Source organism: Capricornis sumatraensis, chromosome 20 (genome assembly GCF_032405125.1).
Source record: "Capricornis sumatraensis isolate serow.1 chromosome 20, serow.2, whole genome shotgun sequence".
NCBI classification, from domain to species: Eukaryota; Metazoa; Chordata; class Mammalia; order Artiodactyla; family Bovidae; genus Capricornis; species Capricornis sumatraensis.
This window is the reverse complement of record NC_091088.1, coordinates 60,786,592-60,804,490: the sequence shown is the minus strand read 5'-3', so window position 1 is coordinate 60,804,490 and position 17,899 is coordinate 60,786,592. Positions and strand designations below refer to the sequence as shown.

Below are 17,899 nucleotides of genomic sequence, written 5' to 3'. Positions count from 1 at the left end.
CCAGCATCAGAGTCTTTTCCAATGAGTCAGCTCTTCACATGAGGTGGCCAAAGTACTGGAGTTTCAGCTTCAGCATCATTCCTTCCAAAGAACACCCAGGACTGATCTCCTTTAGAATGGACTAGTTGGATCTCCTTGCAGTCCAAGGGACTCTCAAGAGTCTTCTCCAATGCACAGTTCAAAAGCATCAATTCTTCGGTGCTCAGCTTTCTTCACAGTCCAACTCTCACATCCATACATGATCACTTGATAAACCATAGCCTTGACTAGACGGACCTTTGTCGGCAAAGTAATGTCTCTGCTTTTCAATATGCTATCTAGGTTGGTCATAACTTTTCTTCCAAGGAGTAAGTGTCTTTTAATTTCATGGCTGCAATCACCATCTGCAGTAATTTTGGTGCCCCCCAAAATAAAATGACACTGTTTCCACTGTTTCCCCATCTATTTCCCATGAAGTGATGGGACCAGATGCCATGATCTTCGTTTTCTGAATGTTGAGCTTTAAGCCAACTTTTTCACTCTCCTCTTTCACTTTCAACTCTCTGCAGCCCCGTGGACTGTAGTCTGCCAGGCTTCTCTGTCCATGGGATTCTCCAGGCAAGAACACGGGAGTGGGTAGGATTTCCTCCTCCAGGGGATCTTTCTGACCCAGGGATTGAACTTGATTCTCCTGCATTGGCAGGTGGATTCTTTACCACTAGCACCACCTGGGAAGCCCTGGTTGTATAAACATGTCCACTCAATACCAATAACAGCTATTACTTGCTAACCTTGTATTTCAGGCCAGAAGAGATGCCACTCATGTATATGCTTATTACATCCTCTAAAGAATGCTGGAAAGTGGCTACCATTTTAAGCCCAGTTTCCAGACTGGGTCACTGAGGCCCAGCTTCCAGTTTTCCAAGAGAAGCAGGGAGGCTGTGGCTGAAGTTTGTGAAGGTCATTGTTGAGGTTCCTAAGGGAAGTGTGGGTGCGGCACATCTATCTTCCCAGTAAACTTCCTTGAACATTCCAGAATCTGGGAATGTGTGCTGCTTTTTTGTTTTTAAATTATTCTGCTTGTCCTGGGTCCTCATTGCTGTGTGGGCCTTTCTTTAGCAGCAGCGATCGGGGGCTCCTCTTTGTTGCGGTGCGAGGCCTCATCATTGCTGTGGCTTCTCTTCTTGTGGAGTATGGGCTGTAGAGCACACAGGTTTCAGTAGCTGCAGCACACAGGCCCTAGAGCACAGGCTCAGTAGCTGTGGTACTCGGGCTTGGCTGCTCTGCAGCATGTGAAATCTTCCCAGACCAGGGATCAAACGCGAGTCCCCTGCATCGGCAGGCAGATTCTTATCAACCGGGCCACCAGAGAAATCCTGAGAATACATATTGTTAATGACCCTCACAGATAATTTCTATCACTGGGGCCTCCTTTACATTTCTTCCCTTTTGTGGATGCTAAACTAGAGCTGTCTCATTCTCAGTAACATGCTGGTAAACAGGCTCTGGGTGCGCTCAGGAGGCTGATTTTTAGCCTCTGCCAATTTCCTGTCAGTTGTTAGTGCAGACAGGTGTGACATCCAGAGCAGCTGCAGCCACTTTGGTACAAGAGGAGTATAGGTTTCCCCACCTTTCGCCCCCTTTCCATGCACACCTATCAGAGCAGGGCTAGCAGATAGGAGAACCTAGTTCCCTGAAGGCTTTGGAGTCACTTTACTTTGAGACTTCTTGTTTGGGGCGATAATACACTTTTCTTTATTGTGTAAGCCTAGGTTTGGGTTTTCTGTCCTTGTGGCTGAAGGGATTCTACTGAAGGTATGCATATGTGTGTAGGTAGCAGACCCATCAGGACAGGACAAAGATGCCACGATGGAGCCTCTTAGAAATGATGCTTGAATTGATTCTTAATGAAGAAGGCTTTGGCAGGTGAAGCACAGGTGGAGTTTCAGAAGAAACAGGGTTTCCAAAGAAACAGAGGCATGGATCTGTTCCAGAAAGTGTATTTGGATGGAACCAGCGTACAGAGCAGGACAGGGAGCCTTGTGAGATAAGGCCAGAAAGGCTGAGGGGCTGGAACCTAATTCTGGGGTGGGGTCAGGTCTGTGATCCTTCTGAGGCTGTGGAAGGAAGGGGCTCAGAGCCATGACAGCAGGCAGGGGGCTGAGATGGCTGGAAACCAGGGGTCAGGAGAGTCAGGGCTCCTGGGGTCAGAGCTCATCAGCGATGCAGAGGACTCTTTGGCCCAGCTGTGGGGGAGACACTGTCTTTGAGGCATCGCCAGTCCCACAAAAGGTAGAGAAAGCTGTTGAGGGGCCACTGAAGCCCCACAGACCAGCGGAAGCTGGGCCCAGAGCAGCAGGCAGGATTCCAGCAGCTGTGGGGATGCGGGATGCTGGAGTGGCCACAACCTGGGGGTCAAGGCCAAACCAACTAGAAAGGCAGGTGTGAGCAGACCCTCCCTGGAGGGAGGGGGCTTCCCTAAGTGAAGCTGAGGCCAGTGAGCACTCAACTGGATACGAGAAGGCAAGTCCCTTGGAGGGGAACAGAAAGAGGGGACCACAGACTGGAAGACTGTGGCGGCTGAGGCGGCAGATACGGGGCCGGGCAGCAGTATGAGAAGGAAACAGCCAGCCTGTTCCCCCTCCCCCAGGAGGCCACAGGTGTGGCGGGGTCCCCAGAGGAGGTTGATTGTGACACTCCACCCCCACTCCCATCAGCCTTGGGAGGAACCCTGAGTGCTGGGATCCTGGAATGATCACAGGTGCTGTGAATCCAGCTGCGGAGGCTCAGGGGTGTGTTCTGGGACCTTCTTTTCTGAAGCAACCACATCCTTCTGGTCACCGGCTGGAGCTGGGACGGGTGCATCATCTGAAAACGGAGGGAGAACATGGCAGGGCTAGACATAGCAGTCCCTCCTCCCTCAGACCCGGAAGTCTGGGCCCCCAGCTCCCTCCCTGGGCCCTGGGCCCAAGGGGCCAGCACCTGTGTCCGGGTGGAACTTGAGCTGTCCCTCGGGGCCGGGGGCTGGGTTGTTGTGGCTTTGCTGCTGCTGTTTCCTCTGTTCCATTTGCAGAACAGCCTGCAGGGGTGGGGGAGATCACAGAGGCAAGATGGTAGGATGCTGAGTCTCCATGGCAACCTGCTGTGTGGTCATGGACCAGTCCTTTCTCAGGGCCCTCAGTTTTTCTCTTTCATTGAGAGTTGGGCTTAATACTAGTTAAAGATCCAGTTCTCCCTCACCTGTCATGGCTTGAGTCACACCTTTGGACAGGGAAGCCTCCTCCTCCCTCTTTGGCCTTCCCCTCCTTTCCTGCTTACAACCTCACTGCCCTTATCCAACATGGCAGCTGCACAGCAGCCAGGGATAAGAACAATGTCTGCCCTCACTCAAGATGGTGGCAACTGCCACCCATGGATCTACCGGTGATTAACATAGTGGCTGCAGGCCTTCCCCACTTGTGGACACACTAGGACAAAGGCCACCAGGGAATTAGAGGATGGATCCATTTCCCTGGCCAGTCACCTGCTGCAGCTCTCTCTTCTGGGCCTCCAGGCGGCCCTGGGAACGCCCCAGAGCCTCGGTTTCCTGGCTGAGGCGCTGAGCCTTGGCATTGAGCTCTGCCTCCCGGGCAGCCAGCTCCTCCTCAAAACGCCTCAGCTCCTCCTCCGTGTAGGCAGGGTGCATCTCAACCGTCTGTAGGGTGAGAACAGGGGCCATCGGCAGGGGGACTCCAGGCTCGGCCCTGCTGATGGAGGTTCAGAGAAGGTGGGGAGGCCTGGACCAGGCGTGTGGATGGAGAGACCTAAGCTGGAACTAGGGAAAGGGGATAAAGGCCAGAGTTGGGGGGGAGAGAAGTTCCAGGGGGGTGGGGGGACAGAGAGAAAGAGAAGTGGCCAGAGACCCTGAAGGAAGGGTTAGGTCTGTGAGAGAGGGATAGTCAGGACCCAGAGTCACCCGTGTCCTCACCTCCCAGCCCTCCCCGGTGTCCCCGAACTCCTTCCTCTGCGTGGATGCGAGGAACTCCTCCAGGGTCACGAGGCGGTCCTGGTTGGTGTCCACCTGGGGAGCCAGGTAAGGGTAAGCAACGGAGCAGGACCTCCTTCCACCTACTTATCTCACCCCCACCCACTGCCCGGGTCCCTCCACTCACATTCTTCATCACATGCTCGCGCATGCGCAGCCGCTCTTCCTCCATCTCCCGCATGTCATCGTCCTCATTCTTTGGGTCGTACACCTTCTCCAGCTGCAAGGGTCAGTGAAAGGCAGGATGTACTGAGAGGTCCAGGGTATGCTCCTTCCCAGGCTAACCTAACCCCGACCCACACACACAGACACAGAAAACTTCAACTCCCATCAGTCTTTGGGATATCCTGCCACTCCTGGCAGCCTCTTTTTACCCCAAGGACTGCTGGGAGTTGTAGTTTTCCCCCTGAATCCACATCCACGGGGACCTGAGGGGACCCTGAGGATCCTAAGGGGACATGTGGTTGATATAGGCATCCTTTTCACCCACGGCCTCCAAGACACTCACCTCCTTGGTGAAGAGGGCCTCCAGCTCCTGCTCATCCAGGACACCATCGCTGTTGATATCTGAAGAAGAGACAACAGGGGTTCTGGGGGGACTGAGCACAGAGTGGGTGAAGTCCCTAAGTGATCTGCTAGAGAAGATCTGGCTGATGCGAGGTCTGTTCTCAGAGGACGGGCAACAGCAGGGTGGTTGTTAGGATGGTGGCCTTCAGGCTTCAGTGCCCCCATAGACCTGATGCTAGGACACCCCTTTCCCAACCAGGATCTCAAGAATGAAACAGATGAAGGTCAGGCTCCATTGGGACCATTCGTGGGCCCACTGTCTTGCAGAGTAACTTGATCTCTAGCTACCAGTGATCTGGCCACAGGATCAGCCCCTTTGCCCAGGATCCAGGGGTGTCAGCGGCACCTCCCCGAGAACCACCCCAGGGCTGACTCCCATCGCCAGAGAAGCTTCTCCCTGCCAATGTGCCGTATGTGCCTTGCTCACTGCCCCGACAGAGGTGGCCAGGAACCCTGACCTTGCAAATCCAATGGTTAGTCTTTAGCCTGCACCTTAACTTGACTTTCTGCCTTTGGCTCCCAGAACATCATTCTCTCCTCTCCAGCTGCCCTTATTTTCCTTAGCCAGCCCTGCCCTCTCCCTGACCTCTACACTTTTGGTGTACCCCAGGGGTCAGGATCGTCTTTCCTATCAAATATTCAGATTTGTCTATTACGGTTGCCACTAAACAGATGGGCTGTTTAAATTTAAATCAGTATCAAATAAGATTAAAATTTCAGTTTATCAGTCCCACTTGCTACATGGCAAGTACTCAATACCCATAAATGGCCAGTGGCTGCCATATTGGGCAGCACAGAACATTAGCCATCATAAGGAGAGTTCAATTGGCCCAGACTTCCTTAGATGGGTTTCCCTCACTTTTAATGCCATCCACAAGTTGCCTCCACACTTGAATACCCCACTGCCGACTCTCCATCACCACCTAAATGTCTAACAGACATCTCTTAACTTGATGTGAACAGACCCAGCTCCCAATCTTGTTTGCTTTTCTCTCCCATTCCTTCCAGTTGCTCAGGCCAAAAACCTCAGTCGCCCTTGACTCTCTTGTTCCACTGCAGTTCTCATCCAGTCCATCTCTGAGTCCTACCAGCTTGACCTTCAAGATGAATCCAGAATCCTATCACTCTTTCCTGCTTCCATCAGCATCTCATGACTTCTGACTTGGATCCTGGTTTTGACCCTCGACCCCTACAGCCTGTCCTTGACACAGCACCCAGCACTCAGATGAATCCTGTTACCACTTGACAGGTGGGGTCAGTTCCTCTGCTCAAAATCCTTTTTCAGTGTCTCACTCAAGATAAAATAAAATCCAGCTTTCTCACTCTGACTGTAGAACTGCTCTTATCTCCCCAACAGTCTTTCCTATCATTCTTTTCTTTTGGTTGAGCCACGCAGCAGGTGGGATCTTAGTTCCCCGACTAGGGGTTGAACCCGTGCCTTCAGCAGTAAAAGCTCGGAGTCCTAACCCCTGGATTGCCAGGGAATTCCGTTTCTCATCATTCTTCTCTTCCAGCATTCTGTTTCAGTGACCTTGGAAAACCCACCAAGTTCATTCTCCCCTGCCTGTGTTTGCTGTGTCCCCAATTTAGACACGTATCTGTGAGACTCAACCCCTCACTTCACTGAGGTCTTGGTTCAAATGTCATCTCTCTTGAGCTGTGCTGTGCCATCCAGTGGCTGCTAGCTACACAGGGCAAATGAAATTTAAATGAGCAACAATCACATGCAATGAAAAATTCATTTCCTTGACATTACGCTAAGTGAAAGAAGCCAGTCACAAAGAAGACAAATACTGTACAATTCCACTTCTATGAAGTAGTTAATAAAAGAGTCAAAAATCATAGAGAAAAGAAAACAGAAGTAACTAGGGGCTGGGGGAAAAGGTCATGCGGAACTGATGATTAACATAGAGCTTCAGTTTTTGCAAGGATGAAAACACTTGCATAACAATGTGAGTGTACTTAACCCTACTGAAATGTACATTTAAAAATGGCTAACTAAGATGGTAGATTTTATGTCAAGTGTATTTTACTACAATTACAAAATTTTAAAAATTTAACTTAACTGCCCCCCCCCAACCACCACTATCCTGTTTCTTAGTTGTAAAACCCACATTTCAAGTCCTTAATTAATAGACATGGGAACTAATGGAACACATGGGAACTAATAAGAACCTATTGTACGGCACAGGGAACTCTACTCAATACTCTGTAACGATCTACGTGGGAAAAGTAGCTTAAAAAAATAAGCTTAAAAAAAAAGGCTAAAACTGAGTCACTTTGCTGTACAGCAGAAATTAGCACAACACTGTAAATCAACTACGCTCCAATAAAAATTAATTTAAAAAAAAAGAACAAAGGATGCTGGGTTAATAAACTTCGTCATTCATTAAAAAAAGAAAAATGACTTCGCTGGTGATCCAGTGGTTAAGACTCTGTGCTTCTACTGCAGGGGGCACAGGTTCAGTCTCTGGTTGGGGAACTAAGATCCCGTACTCTGTGTGTTTATGGCAAAAAAAAAAAAGCAACATGGGGCTGGTGGCTGCTGTATTGGACAACAGGCATGGAACATTTCCATCAGCATAGAAAGTTCTGCTGGACAATGCTGATGTAGCAAACACCTTTCCAGACCAAGCTATCTAAAAATCATCACTGCAGACCCTAAATTCCGCCATCCTTGTTTGCATGGTACATGTGACTCTCTGATCATCTCCTAGAGAACCAACTTCACCAATTCTAAAAATGTACTTTTTTTGCTCCCCATATTTTATTATCCGTGAAATTGGGAGGAATCTTATCACTGAGGGTGTATCAGTTTAAAGGGCAGTTTGTATAAAATTCAAGTGTGTCTTACACTCCAAGGTCACTTTGATTCACTGAAATAGAGTATTTGCCTGGTCACAGGCTCTGTGATGGCAGGGAGACTTTCTTTTGTTCACATCTGTATCCACAGGGTCTTCATGAAGCTCAGTCCTTAAGAGGTCACTTGGCAAACATTTGTTGAATAAATGAATCAGACCCTGCTAAGCTCTGGTGACAGGCTATAGCTTTTGTGTTGGGATCCTGGGCACACCTGATGGGGCCCGGCAAGAACTGACATCAGGGGGATTCCCTGGTCATCCTGTGGTTAGGACTCTGCGCTTTCACTCCCAACGGCCCCTGGTTCAATCCCTGGTCAGGGAACTAAGATTCTGCAGGCCTCAAGGCACAGTCCAAAAAAAAAAAAAAAAAAAATGACATCAGGATATAAGACCCAGCACAGGCCAGATTCAGAGTCAAACACCTGGCATTTGGAGGTTTTGGAATTTGAGGCTGGACACAGAGGTGATGTTTCCAGACAGGAGGAGAATGAAGGGGAATGTGCCCCTGAATTAGCATGCAGAAGGGGCTTCCTGGCTCCCTGGAGGCCTGGTGACTAGAGTTTAGCACCCCCTGCCCCCGACACCCCGCCTTAGTGATAGGACCCCAGGGGGGACCAGGGCTTCTGTACCGCCATGAAGTAGAGGGGGGCGGTCCACACCTAGCCAGGCCTGGTTTGCTCTGTTAGGGATACTGATCAGTCCTTACAACCCAGAAGTCTGGTGTACCCCAGAAGAAAGGACCAGCTCTTGTATGCAGGATCTTGGCCCCAACAACAGGGAGTGACAGGGTCTTTCTGACCACCAGGGGAGAGGGGTTCAGCATTCTTTGGCCTTCTTAAGCCCCATGACATAAGGGAGACAGACCCCTTTCCAGCATTCAGGCCCCAGACAGCCCAGACAGGTCAGACCTCAGCGTTAGCCTGGGTCCTGGACTCCCTCTCCACCTTACCATGCAGTATGAAGAAGGTCTTGGGGTTAAACCTGTTGGGGTCCAATCCATCCAGTTCCTCCCACACCTCCTTCAGCTGGGCTTGGCTGCCCTGTGGAAGGGAGAGCCAGGGGCTCATGAGCAAGAAGGCTGGGTCCCACAGGATGAAGCTAGAGAGAACCCTTTACCCCCATCCCTCGAATGGCTTACCCCCAAACAAAAAAACTACAACTCCCAGCAGTCCCTGGAGGTAGCTAGGCACACTAAAAGGGAGCTCTGCCTCAAGGTCTGCTGGGAGTTATAGTTTTTCAGCTGCTTTCTTGTGGAGCTTGGAAAGTTGGACGTGGTGGGGGCTGGGCATGAACCGGGGTCCTCACAGGCACATTAACTTTGGGGTGTTCTCGGTGCCGGCGCTGTTGCTCTTCCAGCTTCCTCTCCGCCTCCTTCCGCTGCTCCTCCCCCAGGGACTCCAGATAACGGCGTCTCTCATGTTCCTTGAGCATTTCGTAGCGTTTGAACTCTTCATGATGGGCTGCGTCGTACTGGGCCAGGTCCCGAGTGGCCTGGGGAAAGGCAGCTGGTCATTCCCACCTCACCTCTACACCCAGTTCCTAATTCCAGCCTCTGAATGCCAGGCCTTTGGCTCTGAATCTGGCCCCTACTTCCACCTGTGCTGGGTCTTAGGTCCTGACGTCACTTCTTGCCCCACAACACAGAGCCTCCCTTCTTTGCTCAAAAAAAGATGAGGATGGTCCTCATCTTTCAAGTCCTCCACAATCTCAAGATCTTGGAGGAATAAATAATAAGGAATAGCTCATGATGTGGCTTACTCTGGAAAGCACTACAGTTAAGAGGGTAAAGAACCTGAGGGTTCTAATTATTCTGTCCAGGGTTCAAATCTAGGCTCTGTTATGTGAGCAAGTCCCAGTCGCTGTATGACCTCGGGCAAGTCACTCATTCTCTCTGTGCCTCTGTTTCTGCCTCTGGAAACTGGAGATAACAATACATAGTGGGTGGTACAGGGTCCCCCCCATCCCACCCCCCCCACCTCAGAATTCATGTGAACAGAACTGCAGAATGTGACTTTTCTTTGAAATAGGATCTTTGCAGATCTAATTAGGGAAGATGAGGTCCTGCTGGATGAGGGTGGGCCCTAATTCTAAGGACTAGTGTCTACAGAGAAGACACAGAGAGAGACAGAGAGAACGCCATGTGATGGTAGGAGTAGAGACTGGAGTGAGGTGTCTGCAAGCCAAGGAATGCTGGCAACCCCCAGCAGCTAGAAGTACAAAGGAGCAGATGCCTCTAAAGAAACTTTGGTTTTGGCCCAGTGATACTGATTTTGGACTTCCGTCCTCCAGAACTGTGAGAGAACCTTTGTGTTGTTTTAAGCCATGAGTCTGTGGTAATTTGTTATATGGAAGCAGTAGAAAGCCAATACAGCTGTTGTGTGGGGAGCAGACAGAGGTTCTCAACCTGGGCTGACTGCGGTCCCCAGGGGACAGCTGTCAGTGTCTGCAGATATTGTTGGTCATAGCTGGGGGAGGTCTATTGGCATCTAGTGGGTAGAGGCCAGGGATGCTGCTAAACACCACACAATGCACAAACAGCCCCACAACAAATTATTCAGCCCCAAATGCCAAAAGTGCCGAGAAACCCTGCTGGCATGCGTGAAAGGCAGAAGCAAGCCTATTTCTCAGTATGATAGGGGTTGAGACCAGGAGAATGACAGTGGGGCTGGAGGAAAGCAGAGAGTTTCCAGAATGTTTTGGAAAAGAAGTGGCAGAAACATCCCTCAGGGACAGAGGTCAGGCATGGACCCAATCAAATGACTGCTATTATCTTTATAGCCACTAGATGGCGCTCCAGTCAGCCAGGAAAGCAGGCTCAGGTTCAGGCTAGGAGGAAGGGAGTGGGTTCTGTCCAGGGGGTGCTGGGCAGCTACACCAGGGCTGTGAGCCAGGGAGAGGCAGAGGCGGAGGCAGGCCTGAGTATCCCTGGCCACTCCCCAGCCCCACACTTGGCTTTGCACACGAGGCACGGGTGTGGATCCCACTTCTCACATGAGGACTATTTAGTTGCTGGGCTGGTCTAACAAATGACCGTCAATTTTGTGGCTTAAAAAACACACACTTATCATCTTACAGTATGGAGGCTGGAGTCTGAAATTAGTTCAGTGGGCTGCAATTACAGTGCTGGCAAAGCCGTGCTCCCTCCGGAGATTCAAGGAGAGAATCCTCTTTGCCCTTTCCAGCTTTTACAAAGACTTTTTTTTCTTGGCTGCCGTATCAGGGAAATGAACCTGTACCCTCAGCCGCGAAAGCTCAGAATCCTAACCACTGGACCCCCAGGGAACATCCAGAAGTAAATTCAATTTCTTTTTTTCTTTGCCACGCAACACACTTGGCAGGATCTCAGTTCCCTGACCGGGAATGAAACCTGGGCCATTACAGTGAAAGCCTGGAATCCTAACACTACGGTGCCAGAGAACCCTATAAGGACCCTTTTGATGACACTAAGGGCCCAATGGGATAACTCAGGCTCATCCCCCATCTCAAGATCCTCAACTTAATCACATATGCACAGGCCACTTTGCCACATTAGGTCATATAGTGAACAGGTACCGTCTTTCAAGGGGCCGTTATTTTGCCTCCAATAAGGACACAGAGGTGATCCCAGCCCCCCAGTCATAGGGGAGAGATCTGAATCCAGGTGTGAGTGAGGCCAACTCCCCCCACCCCCCAACTCTGCTTTCCTATAGAGAATCTGGGGAAGGCGTTTAGGCACAACCAGCTCTCTGCAGCCTGCTGGCCTGAGAGAACACCAGACAGGGGTGAGCAGGCTCAGTCCTGGGCTCCATCCCCTTCTCCCTCTGAGGGCAGTCCTCTGCCTTCAGGTCCCCTGCAAGTTACCGTCTGGATCAACAGCTCTAGGTCCCGGGCCTCGAATGTGTGCTGATTCTGAGGGTCCAGGTGTTCAAACTGCTTCAGGAGGTTCAAGTGATCCAACTGTATGTCTGGATGAGAGGGAAGATGAGGGGGAAAAGCATGAACTCATGGAATGTTCCTTCTTCCAAAATCCCTATCCTGGACTGGATGGGCTGGATGTGCTGTAAAGGAGGTCACAGAGGGCATGGAAGGATGTCACAGAGGACAGCATGAATGGGCCTGGAGCAATCAGGGAGGACTTCCTGGGGGAGGCAATGAACACAACTGAGTCTGATGCTGAAAATGATAATAACCAACATGTGTCAAATACATACTATATGCCAGGCCTTGCTCCCTAAACACATTAAATATATGAATGCATTTACTTTTCACAAAAGTCTCACATAGGTTCTGCAATTATCTCACTTTATGGTTGTGGAAACAGGCTCAGAGAGGGGAAGGAACATCTAAGTCACCATTTAAGAAGAGGCAGAATGAAGATTAGTTGGGCTTCAGAGCACATGATACTCAACCTCCTTATGGGTTGAACTGTCTTGCCCCCACATTCACACAGAGGTTGATGTCCTGACCCCCAGTATCACAGAACTTATTTGGAGACAGGGTTTTACAGAGGTGATCAAGTTAAAATGAGGTCATGAGGGTGAGACCTAATCCCATATGACAGGAATCCTTATAAAAATGGAAAATCTGGGGGACTCCCTGGTGGTTCAGTGGTGAAGGATATGCCTGCTAATGCAGGAGACACAGGTTCAATCCCCGGTCTGGGAAGATCTCGCATGCCTTGGAGCAACTGAGCCTGACTGCTGCCAACTATCTAGCCTGTGTTCTAGAGCCGGGGAGCCTCAACTACAGAAGCCCACTGCGCCTGGAGCCCGTGCTCCACCACAAGAGAAGCCTCTGCACGGCAACCAAAGAGTAGCCCTTGCTCTTTCATTGGTGGTCTGCCCAGCAAAGAAGACCCAGCACAGCCAAATAAATAAATTTAAAAAAAGATTTTTTTAGTACATTGTGCTAGGAAGAAAATTTTATCAATCTTCTACACAGATTTTACAAAGGTGGTGAGAAGGTGGCCCCGGAGGCGCCCCCTGCCCAAATCACCTAGATACCGGGGAGAGAGGCCGCCGGCCCCGCCCACCGCCCCTCGGACCCCGCCCACCGCCCCTCGGACCCCGCCCACCGCCCCTCGGACCCCGCCCACCGTCCCGTGCTCACTGGGCTCCTGCTGGGCGTCCATCTTGGCCTTGAGCAGCATCCTCAGCCTAGACACCTCCTGCCGCTTGAGCTCGTCCAGCTTGGTACGGACGTGGTGGCTGACGAAGTCCAGCTCCCGGCTCAGCTTCCCACTCTGCCCAGGAGAGAGGGGACACCTGTCAAGCCGCCTTCTCTGGAGCCTTCTGCAAGCTTTCTGATGCCTTCCTGGGGTGCCCCAGAGCCCCCAAGACAGGATCGACATTTAGCGAAGGCTGATTCACACGACAACCCCCACTCCCGCCCCTGAAACAGAGAAAGTGCTGCGTGAGTCTGTCTTTTTCGGCGGGGGGGGGGGGGGGGGGGCGGAGGGGAAGGCACAGAGGGGTGCGTACACTTGCTCAGAAGAGCGTGAGGGGAGGGGCTGGGATTGGAACCCAGCACCATACCACTCCAGAACCCGCCTGCCTACGTGGCCGCGTTTCTGACGTTATTTCCCACTTGTATGACCTTGAACAGGCTCTACGGCTGCTGTTTCTCTGGCTAGGCAGCGGGACGGGCTGGGCTCATTGATCTCTGGTTCCACCCATCCATTGTTGGGGGGTCCAGGTGAGTGGGGACAGATGAGAACCCCAGGAATGCTGGGAGGTTTGCGGGGAGCAGGGCTGCCCTCCTCATCAGTCCTGGGTCAAGGAGTTTGAGGTAGGGCAGAGGAGCGAGGCAGGCAGTCGTGTGTGTGTGTGAGTGTGTGTGTGTGTGAATGAGCATTCTTCTCAAGAGACTCTGCTTAGGGGATGGGGCAGGATATGGGCTCAGGGCTCAGTCAGTCCAGGGGTTGAGACCCAGGCCTCCTGGAAGGACGAACACTTCTACCAGGACCTCAGGGTCCGCCTCTGTAAAATGGGGAGAATCCCAGCTCCTCTGGAGGCTTAAGGTGAGAGTTAGAGGAGATGTGTGTGATGACAGCATCTCCTGTGTTTTGAATTCTTCCTGTGTGGACAGCACTTTGCTGAGAACTCACAGAACCAGCCCTTGCAGGGTGCAGACTGACAGCCACTGTGCAGGTCCACATCCTTTACATGTCAGACAGTCCTATCATCGCTCCACTTTACAGATGGGAAAACTGAGGCACAGCGCAGGGAGGCCACACAGCTGGTAGAGCTGATACTAGAAGCCATGGGCCACCCATATCCACGCTTAACCACACATTCTGTCTCCCCCGCCCCCGATCCTTTCTCAGCTGTGCAACCTGGAGAAGTGACTTCTTCCCCAGGCTCAGACTCTGCCCTCTGAGCACGCATCTCCTCATCCGCGCCCAGCGCGCTCGCACCCAGCCACAGCGCACCTTGATGTCCTCGGCATTGGCGGCCTGCAGCTTTTCCCGGAAGTGCCCATCAGTCTCCAGCACATTGATGACTTCCTGGAGGTACCGGTGATAGTACAGGCCTGTGTCCTGGGGCAACAAAGATGAACATGGCAGTGCCAGCCCTGGTCCCCCTGCAGATAGGACCCAGAGACCAGCCCACAACCCTGAGCAGGAGATCTACCCCATGCGACACAGGCGCTGGAGCCAGTGACCTCGGTTGCTCTGTAATCCCCGACAAATTACCCGATACTATGGGCCTCAGCTCTCACCTCCTCTTAGGTCTGTCTGTGCTGGAGATGAAATTAAAATCACATGGGTAAACACCAAGCCCCAAACTGCCCCCAGAGTGGACATACTGCAATTTATTGGCAAGCAGTGAAACATTCATTCAATAACCATTCACCCAGCCCCTACCATTTCCCAGGCACTGTTCAAGAGAACACAGCCAGTGAACAAGACAGACAAAAATCAGAACTTCCCTCATGGTCCAGTGGTTAAGACTTTGCACTTTCAACGCAGGACGCGCAGGCTCAGTCCTTGGTCGGGGAACTAAGATCCCACATGCCTCATGGCAAGGCCAAAAAAAAAAGACTGACAAAAATTCCCGAGCTCCTAGTCTTAGCTCAGTCCCTTTTCTTTTCCAGGGTCTCATTCTTCCACAGACAATAAAATTCCCTACTTCTCAGAACTGTGGTGAAAAGTGATGAGATAAAAAGCCTGACACATAGTAGGGCTTTAGAAGACACTCAGTCTACCATAGCAATCATTACACGTGTTGAGGAAAATAAATGGGAAGAGATTGCCCAGCTATGGGTGTAATAGCTTCCTATTGCTGCTCTAACAAATATCACAAACTAAGCGACTTAGAGCTGTAAAAATTTATTCCCTTACAGAGTTCTGGAAGTCACAAGTCCAAACTGGTTCAGCAGGACTGGGGTTATTCTGAAGACTTGAGGGAACACTCTGCTTCCTCGCTTTTTCCAGCGTCTAGAGGCTGCCTATATTCCTTGGCTTATGGCCTTGCCTCACTCTGACCTCTGCTTACATCATCACATCGTCTCTGACACTGACCTTTTTGCCTCACTCTTCTAGGGGACCCTTGTGGTTACACTGGGCCCATCTGAACAGTACAGGACATAGAGAAGGAAATAGCCAACCCACTCCAGTATCCTTGCCTGGGAAATCCCACAGACAGAAGAGCCTGGCGGGCTCCAGTCTGTGGGGTCTCAAGGAGTCGGACAGGACTTAGCGACTCAACAACAAAATACTACAGTATACAGAACTGTGAAAAAGAAAGTGAAAAGTGTCAAGGAGAAAAACAAAGTTTGCAGCATGGGATGTTTTTGCAACTCTTTTTGCACACGGATACACCCCTGTGTATGCCAGCAACTAGACATATATTCAGATGCAAGGGTTTTTTTTTTGTTTCATAAAAGTAAAGTCATACTCTGTAAACAAAACAAACAATACAGGATTACTTCTCCACCTAACTCAATCACACCTCCAAACACTCTTCTGCCATATATCGACAGATTCTGGGCACGGACATCTTTGGGGGCCATCATTCAACCAAACAGAGTAGGCTAAATCCCGAATCTGCCAATGACTAGCTATGTAATGACTAGCAGGACTGGTAGGATACCTACTTAAATTTCAGTTTCAGCTAAAACAACAAATAACTTTCAGAATATGGTTACTGCATGGAGGACGTTTATATTAAGAATTATTCATTGTGTATCTGAAATTCAGTTTTAACTGAGCATCCTTTATTTGCCAAGTCTTGCAACCTTAGTTCTTGGTCAAGATACTTAACTCTGTGGCTCAGTTTCCTCACCTGTAAAGTAAGGTTAAGGAATACCTACCTCATAGGGGCTGTTATGAGGATTAGAGGAGTTAATATTGCTAAATATTTAACTCAGAGCTTATCTGTTGCTCAGTTGCTCAGTCCTGTCTGACTCTTTGCGATCCCATGGACTGCAGCATGCCAGGCTTCTCTGTCCTTCACTATCTCCTGGAGTTTGCTCAAACTCATGTTCGTTGAGTCAGTGATGCTATCTAATCATCTCATCCTCTGCTGCCCCCTTCTCTTTTTGCCTTCAGCACTTAGCAGGAGCTGTCAGTGCTATTATGGCTGATGTCACTGCCATTTATAACCTTCTATTCACCTCAGAATAAAGTCTCCACCATGGTCCACAAGGCCCCGTGTGATTAGCTCCAGCCCGTCTCTGACTTCGTCTCCCCTTCTCTCACTCTGTCTCAAGCCACACTGGCCTCCTCTATGTCCTTCTACTCTCTGCTCTCCTCCACCATACAGCCGTTGCCCTGGCTGTTCATTCTGCCTGGGATATTCTTCCTGGCACTCCAGATCTCAGTTCAAATGATCCCTCCTTCCTCTTTGACCATCACTGCTGGTGGTCCACTCTTAGCAGCCCCAGCCTTTTCTAGTGAGCTAGGCTGGTCTTCGAGGGCAGGGGGCTTGCTCTAAATGAACTAAGGGAAAGGGAACTCAAGCTGCACTTCTGTGTCTGCAGAGAATTCATGGGGCAAAGGTCTCAGCTGCTGGGTGGGGACCTGCCACACCACACACAGGAACTCGGAATGATCTGTTCCAGAGACAGCAACATGTCCATTCCTAGTGAAAGCTGTAGGATTCGGGCCATGAATCAGGGCACTTGAGGATCTTTTAAAATTCCAAATTCCCTAAGACCATAGGTTTCATAGTGTTTGATAGACACACACTGGAATAAATGAGCATTTTCCATGCCCCATGCCCATCATACTTTAAACTACAACTCCCATGAGCTCCCTGAAGTGAGAACACCCTAGTTAGCTAACATCACCAGCTCAGCGTGCTACTGGGAAATGTAGTTTTTTGTCCCCCCCCCCCCCAGCTTCCTTCTTGAGGGGAGGGCGTCTTAAAGGAGCAAAGAGATTTAGGTGTGTGTGGGGTGGGGGGCAGGGGCCCGGGGGCGGGATGCAGATTTTCTATCTAAAATCTGACCTGATTCCCCATACCTTATAGTCAGAGAGAGACTTAAAATCTGACAGACACACACACACACACGCCCTCAAGTTTTTCACCACGTCAAAGCCCTGGGACTGCAAAGAATGGCAGGCAAACTCCAAGCCACATCCGTAGCCACCCAGCGGCAACGGGGGAGCGGGAACTGTAGTGCCACTGCAAACACATGGCTGGCAAGCAGGGCAGGGCCACTCACAGGGCTCTCGGTCGCGGGATTCTCCTCCTTGGGCGTCCCCCGCTCCAGGGGCACGGCCAGAACAGCGCGCAGCAGCAGTAGAGATGGCAGGAGGAAGAGGGCTGCACGGGGCCCAGAGGGAGGCATGGCGGCGTGGTCTGTTGGGGGCGGAGAGGTGGAATATGTCTGTCCCAAGACTCCTCCTCCCCCTGGACCCAGGAGTCTGGACTTCCAGCGCCGCTCCCCGCCCCCTTCCAAGAATCAAGATTCAAAGCGTTTAGTTATCCGGACCTAGGAGTCTGAGCCTTTCCTTCCTCAGACCCAGGAGTCCTGGCTTCCAGCATCCTCTTCGCTTACACTCGGGAATCCAGGGTCTCGACCCCCTCTTTCCCTAAACCCAAAGGTCGAGGCCCCAAGCCTCCTTTTCTCCCAGGACCTAGAGGTACCGGGGTCCTCCCCCGAGATCGAGTTTTCCAGCCCTCCGGTCCCCCGCCTCCCTTCTTCCCAGGACCGAAGAGTCTAGGACCCCTCCAGCCCCTTACCTCTCCTTCACCGCAGAGGGCGTCTTCCTGGCATAGGACCTCCGGAGCTTTCTTGGTGTTTTCCCCCCTAGGCCACGCCCACTTCCCCGCAGAGGATCCGATCTCAGCAGCCTGATTGGTCCACGCTGGCTCCAGGTTCCTCGGGACTCTGTCCAGCGGCTCCGCCCCTTGTCGAAGTCGCTGGCCTTTTCTCGAAAGCCTAGCCTCCTTTTTTGGAAGCCCTACCTTTTGACGCCACATAGCCTGCTTTTTAGGAGAAAGAACGGAGACTTTCAAAGAGAACTACAACTCCCTTTCGG

The 17,899-nt window shown here is 51.2% G+C and overlaps 1 protein-coding gene across 1 annotated transcript; it reads right to left on the bottom strand.

Annotated features, from left to right (window-relative positions):
• Positions 1–1,759: 1,759 nt before the first annotated feature.
• On the bottom strand, positions 1,760–17,693 carry NUCB1 (nucleobindin 1). The gene is made up of 13 exons (XM_068991987.1): positions 17,601–17,693; positions 17,080–17,216; positions 13,841–13,948; positions 12,520–12,652; positions 11,272–11,375; positions 8,737–8,922; positions 8,381–8,471; positions 4,512–4,570; positions 4,131–4,223; positions 3,947–4,039; positions 3,503–3,673; positions 2,962–3,058; positions 1,760–2,847 (listed from the first exon to the last, which is right to left on the bottom strand). Exons 2-13 carry the CDS (start codon positions 17,203–17,205, stop codon positions 2,735–2,737), a joined length of 1,374 nt encoding a protein of 457 aa, XP_068848088.1. The 5' UTR covers positions 17,206–17,216; positions 17,601–17,693; the 3' UTR covers positions 1,760–2,734.
• Positions 17,694–17,899: the final 206 nt, after the last annotated feature.

Excerpts from the sequence above, each read along its gene's own strand:
- NUCB1 (XM_068991987.1), bottom strand. The coding sequence starts at position 17,205 with ATGCCTCCCTCTGGGCCCCGTGCAGCCCTCTTCCTCCTGCCATCTCTA. Across the intron at positions 8,472-8,736 it reads ACCCCAAAGTTAATGTGCCT|GGCAGCCAAGCCCAGCTGAA; the intron begins GTGAGGACCCCG and ends TCCCTTCCACAG. Across the intron at positions 3,674-3,946 it reads ACACCGGGGAGGGCTGGGAG|ACGGTTGAGATGCACCCTGC; the intron begins GTGAGGACACGG and ends CTCACCCTACAG.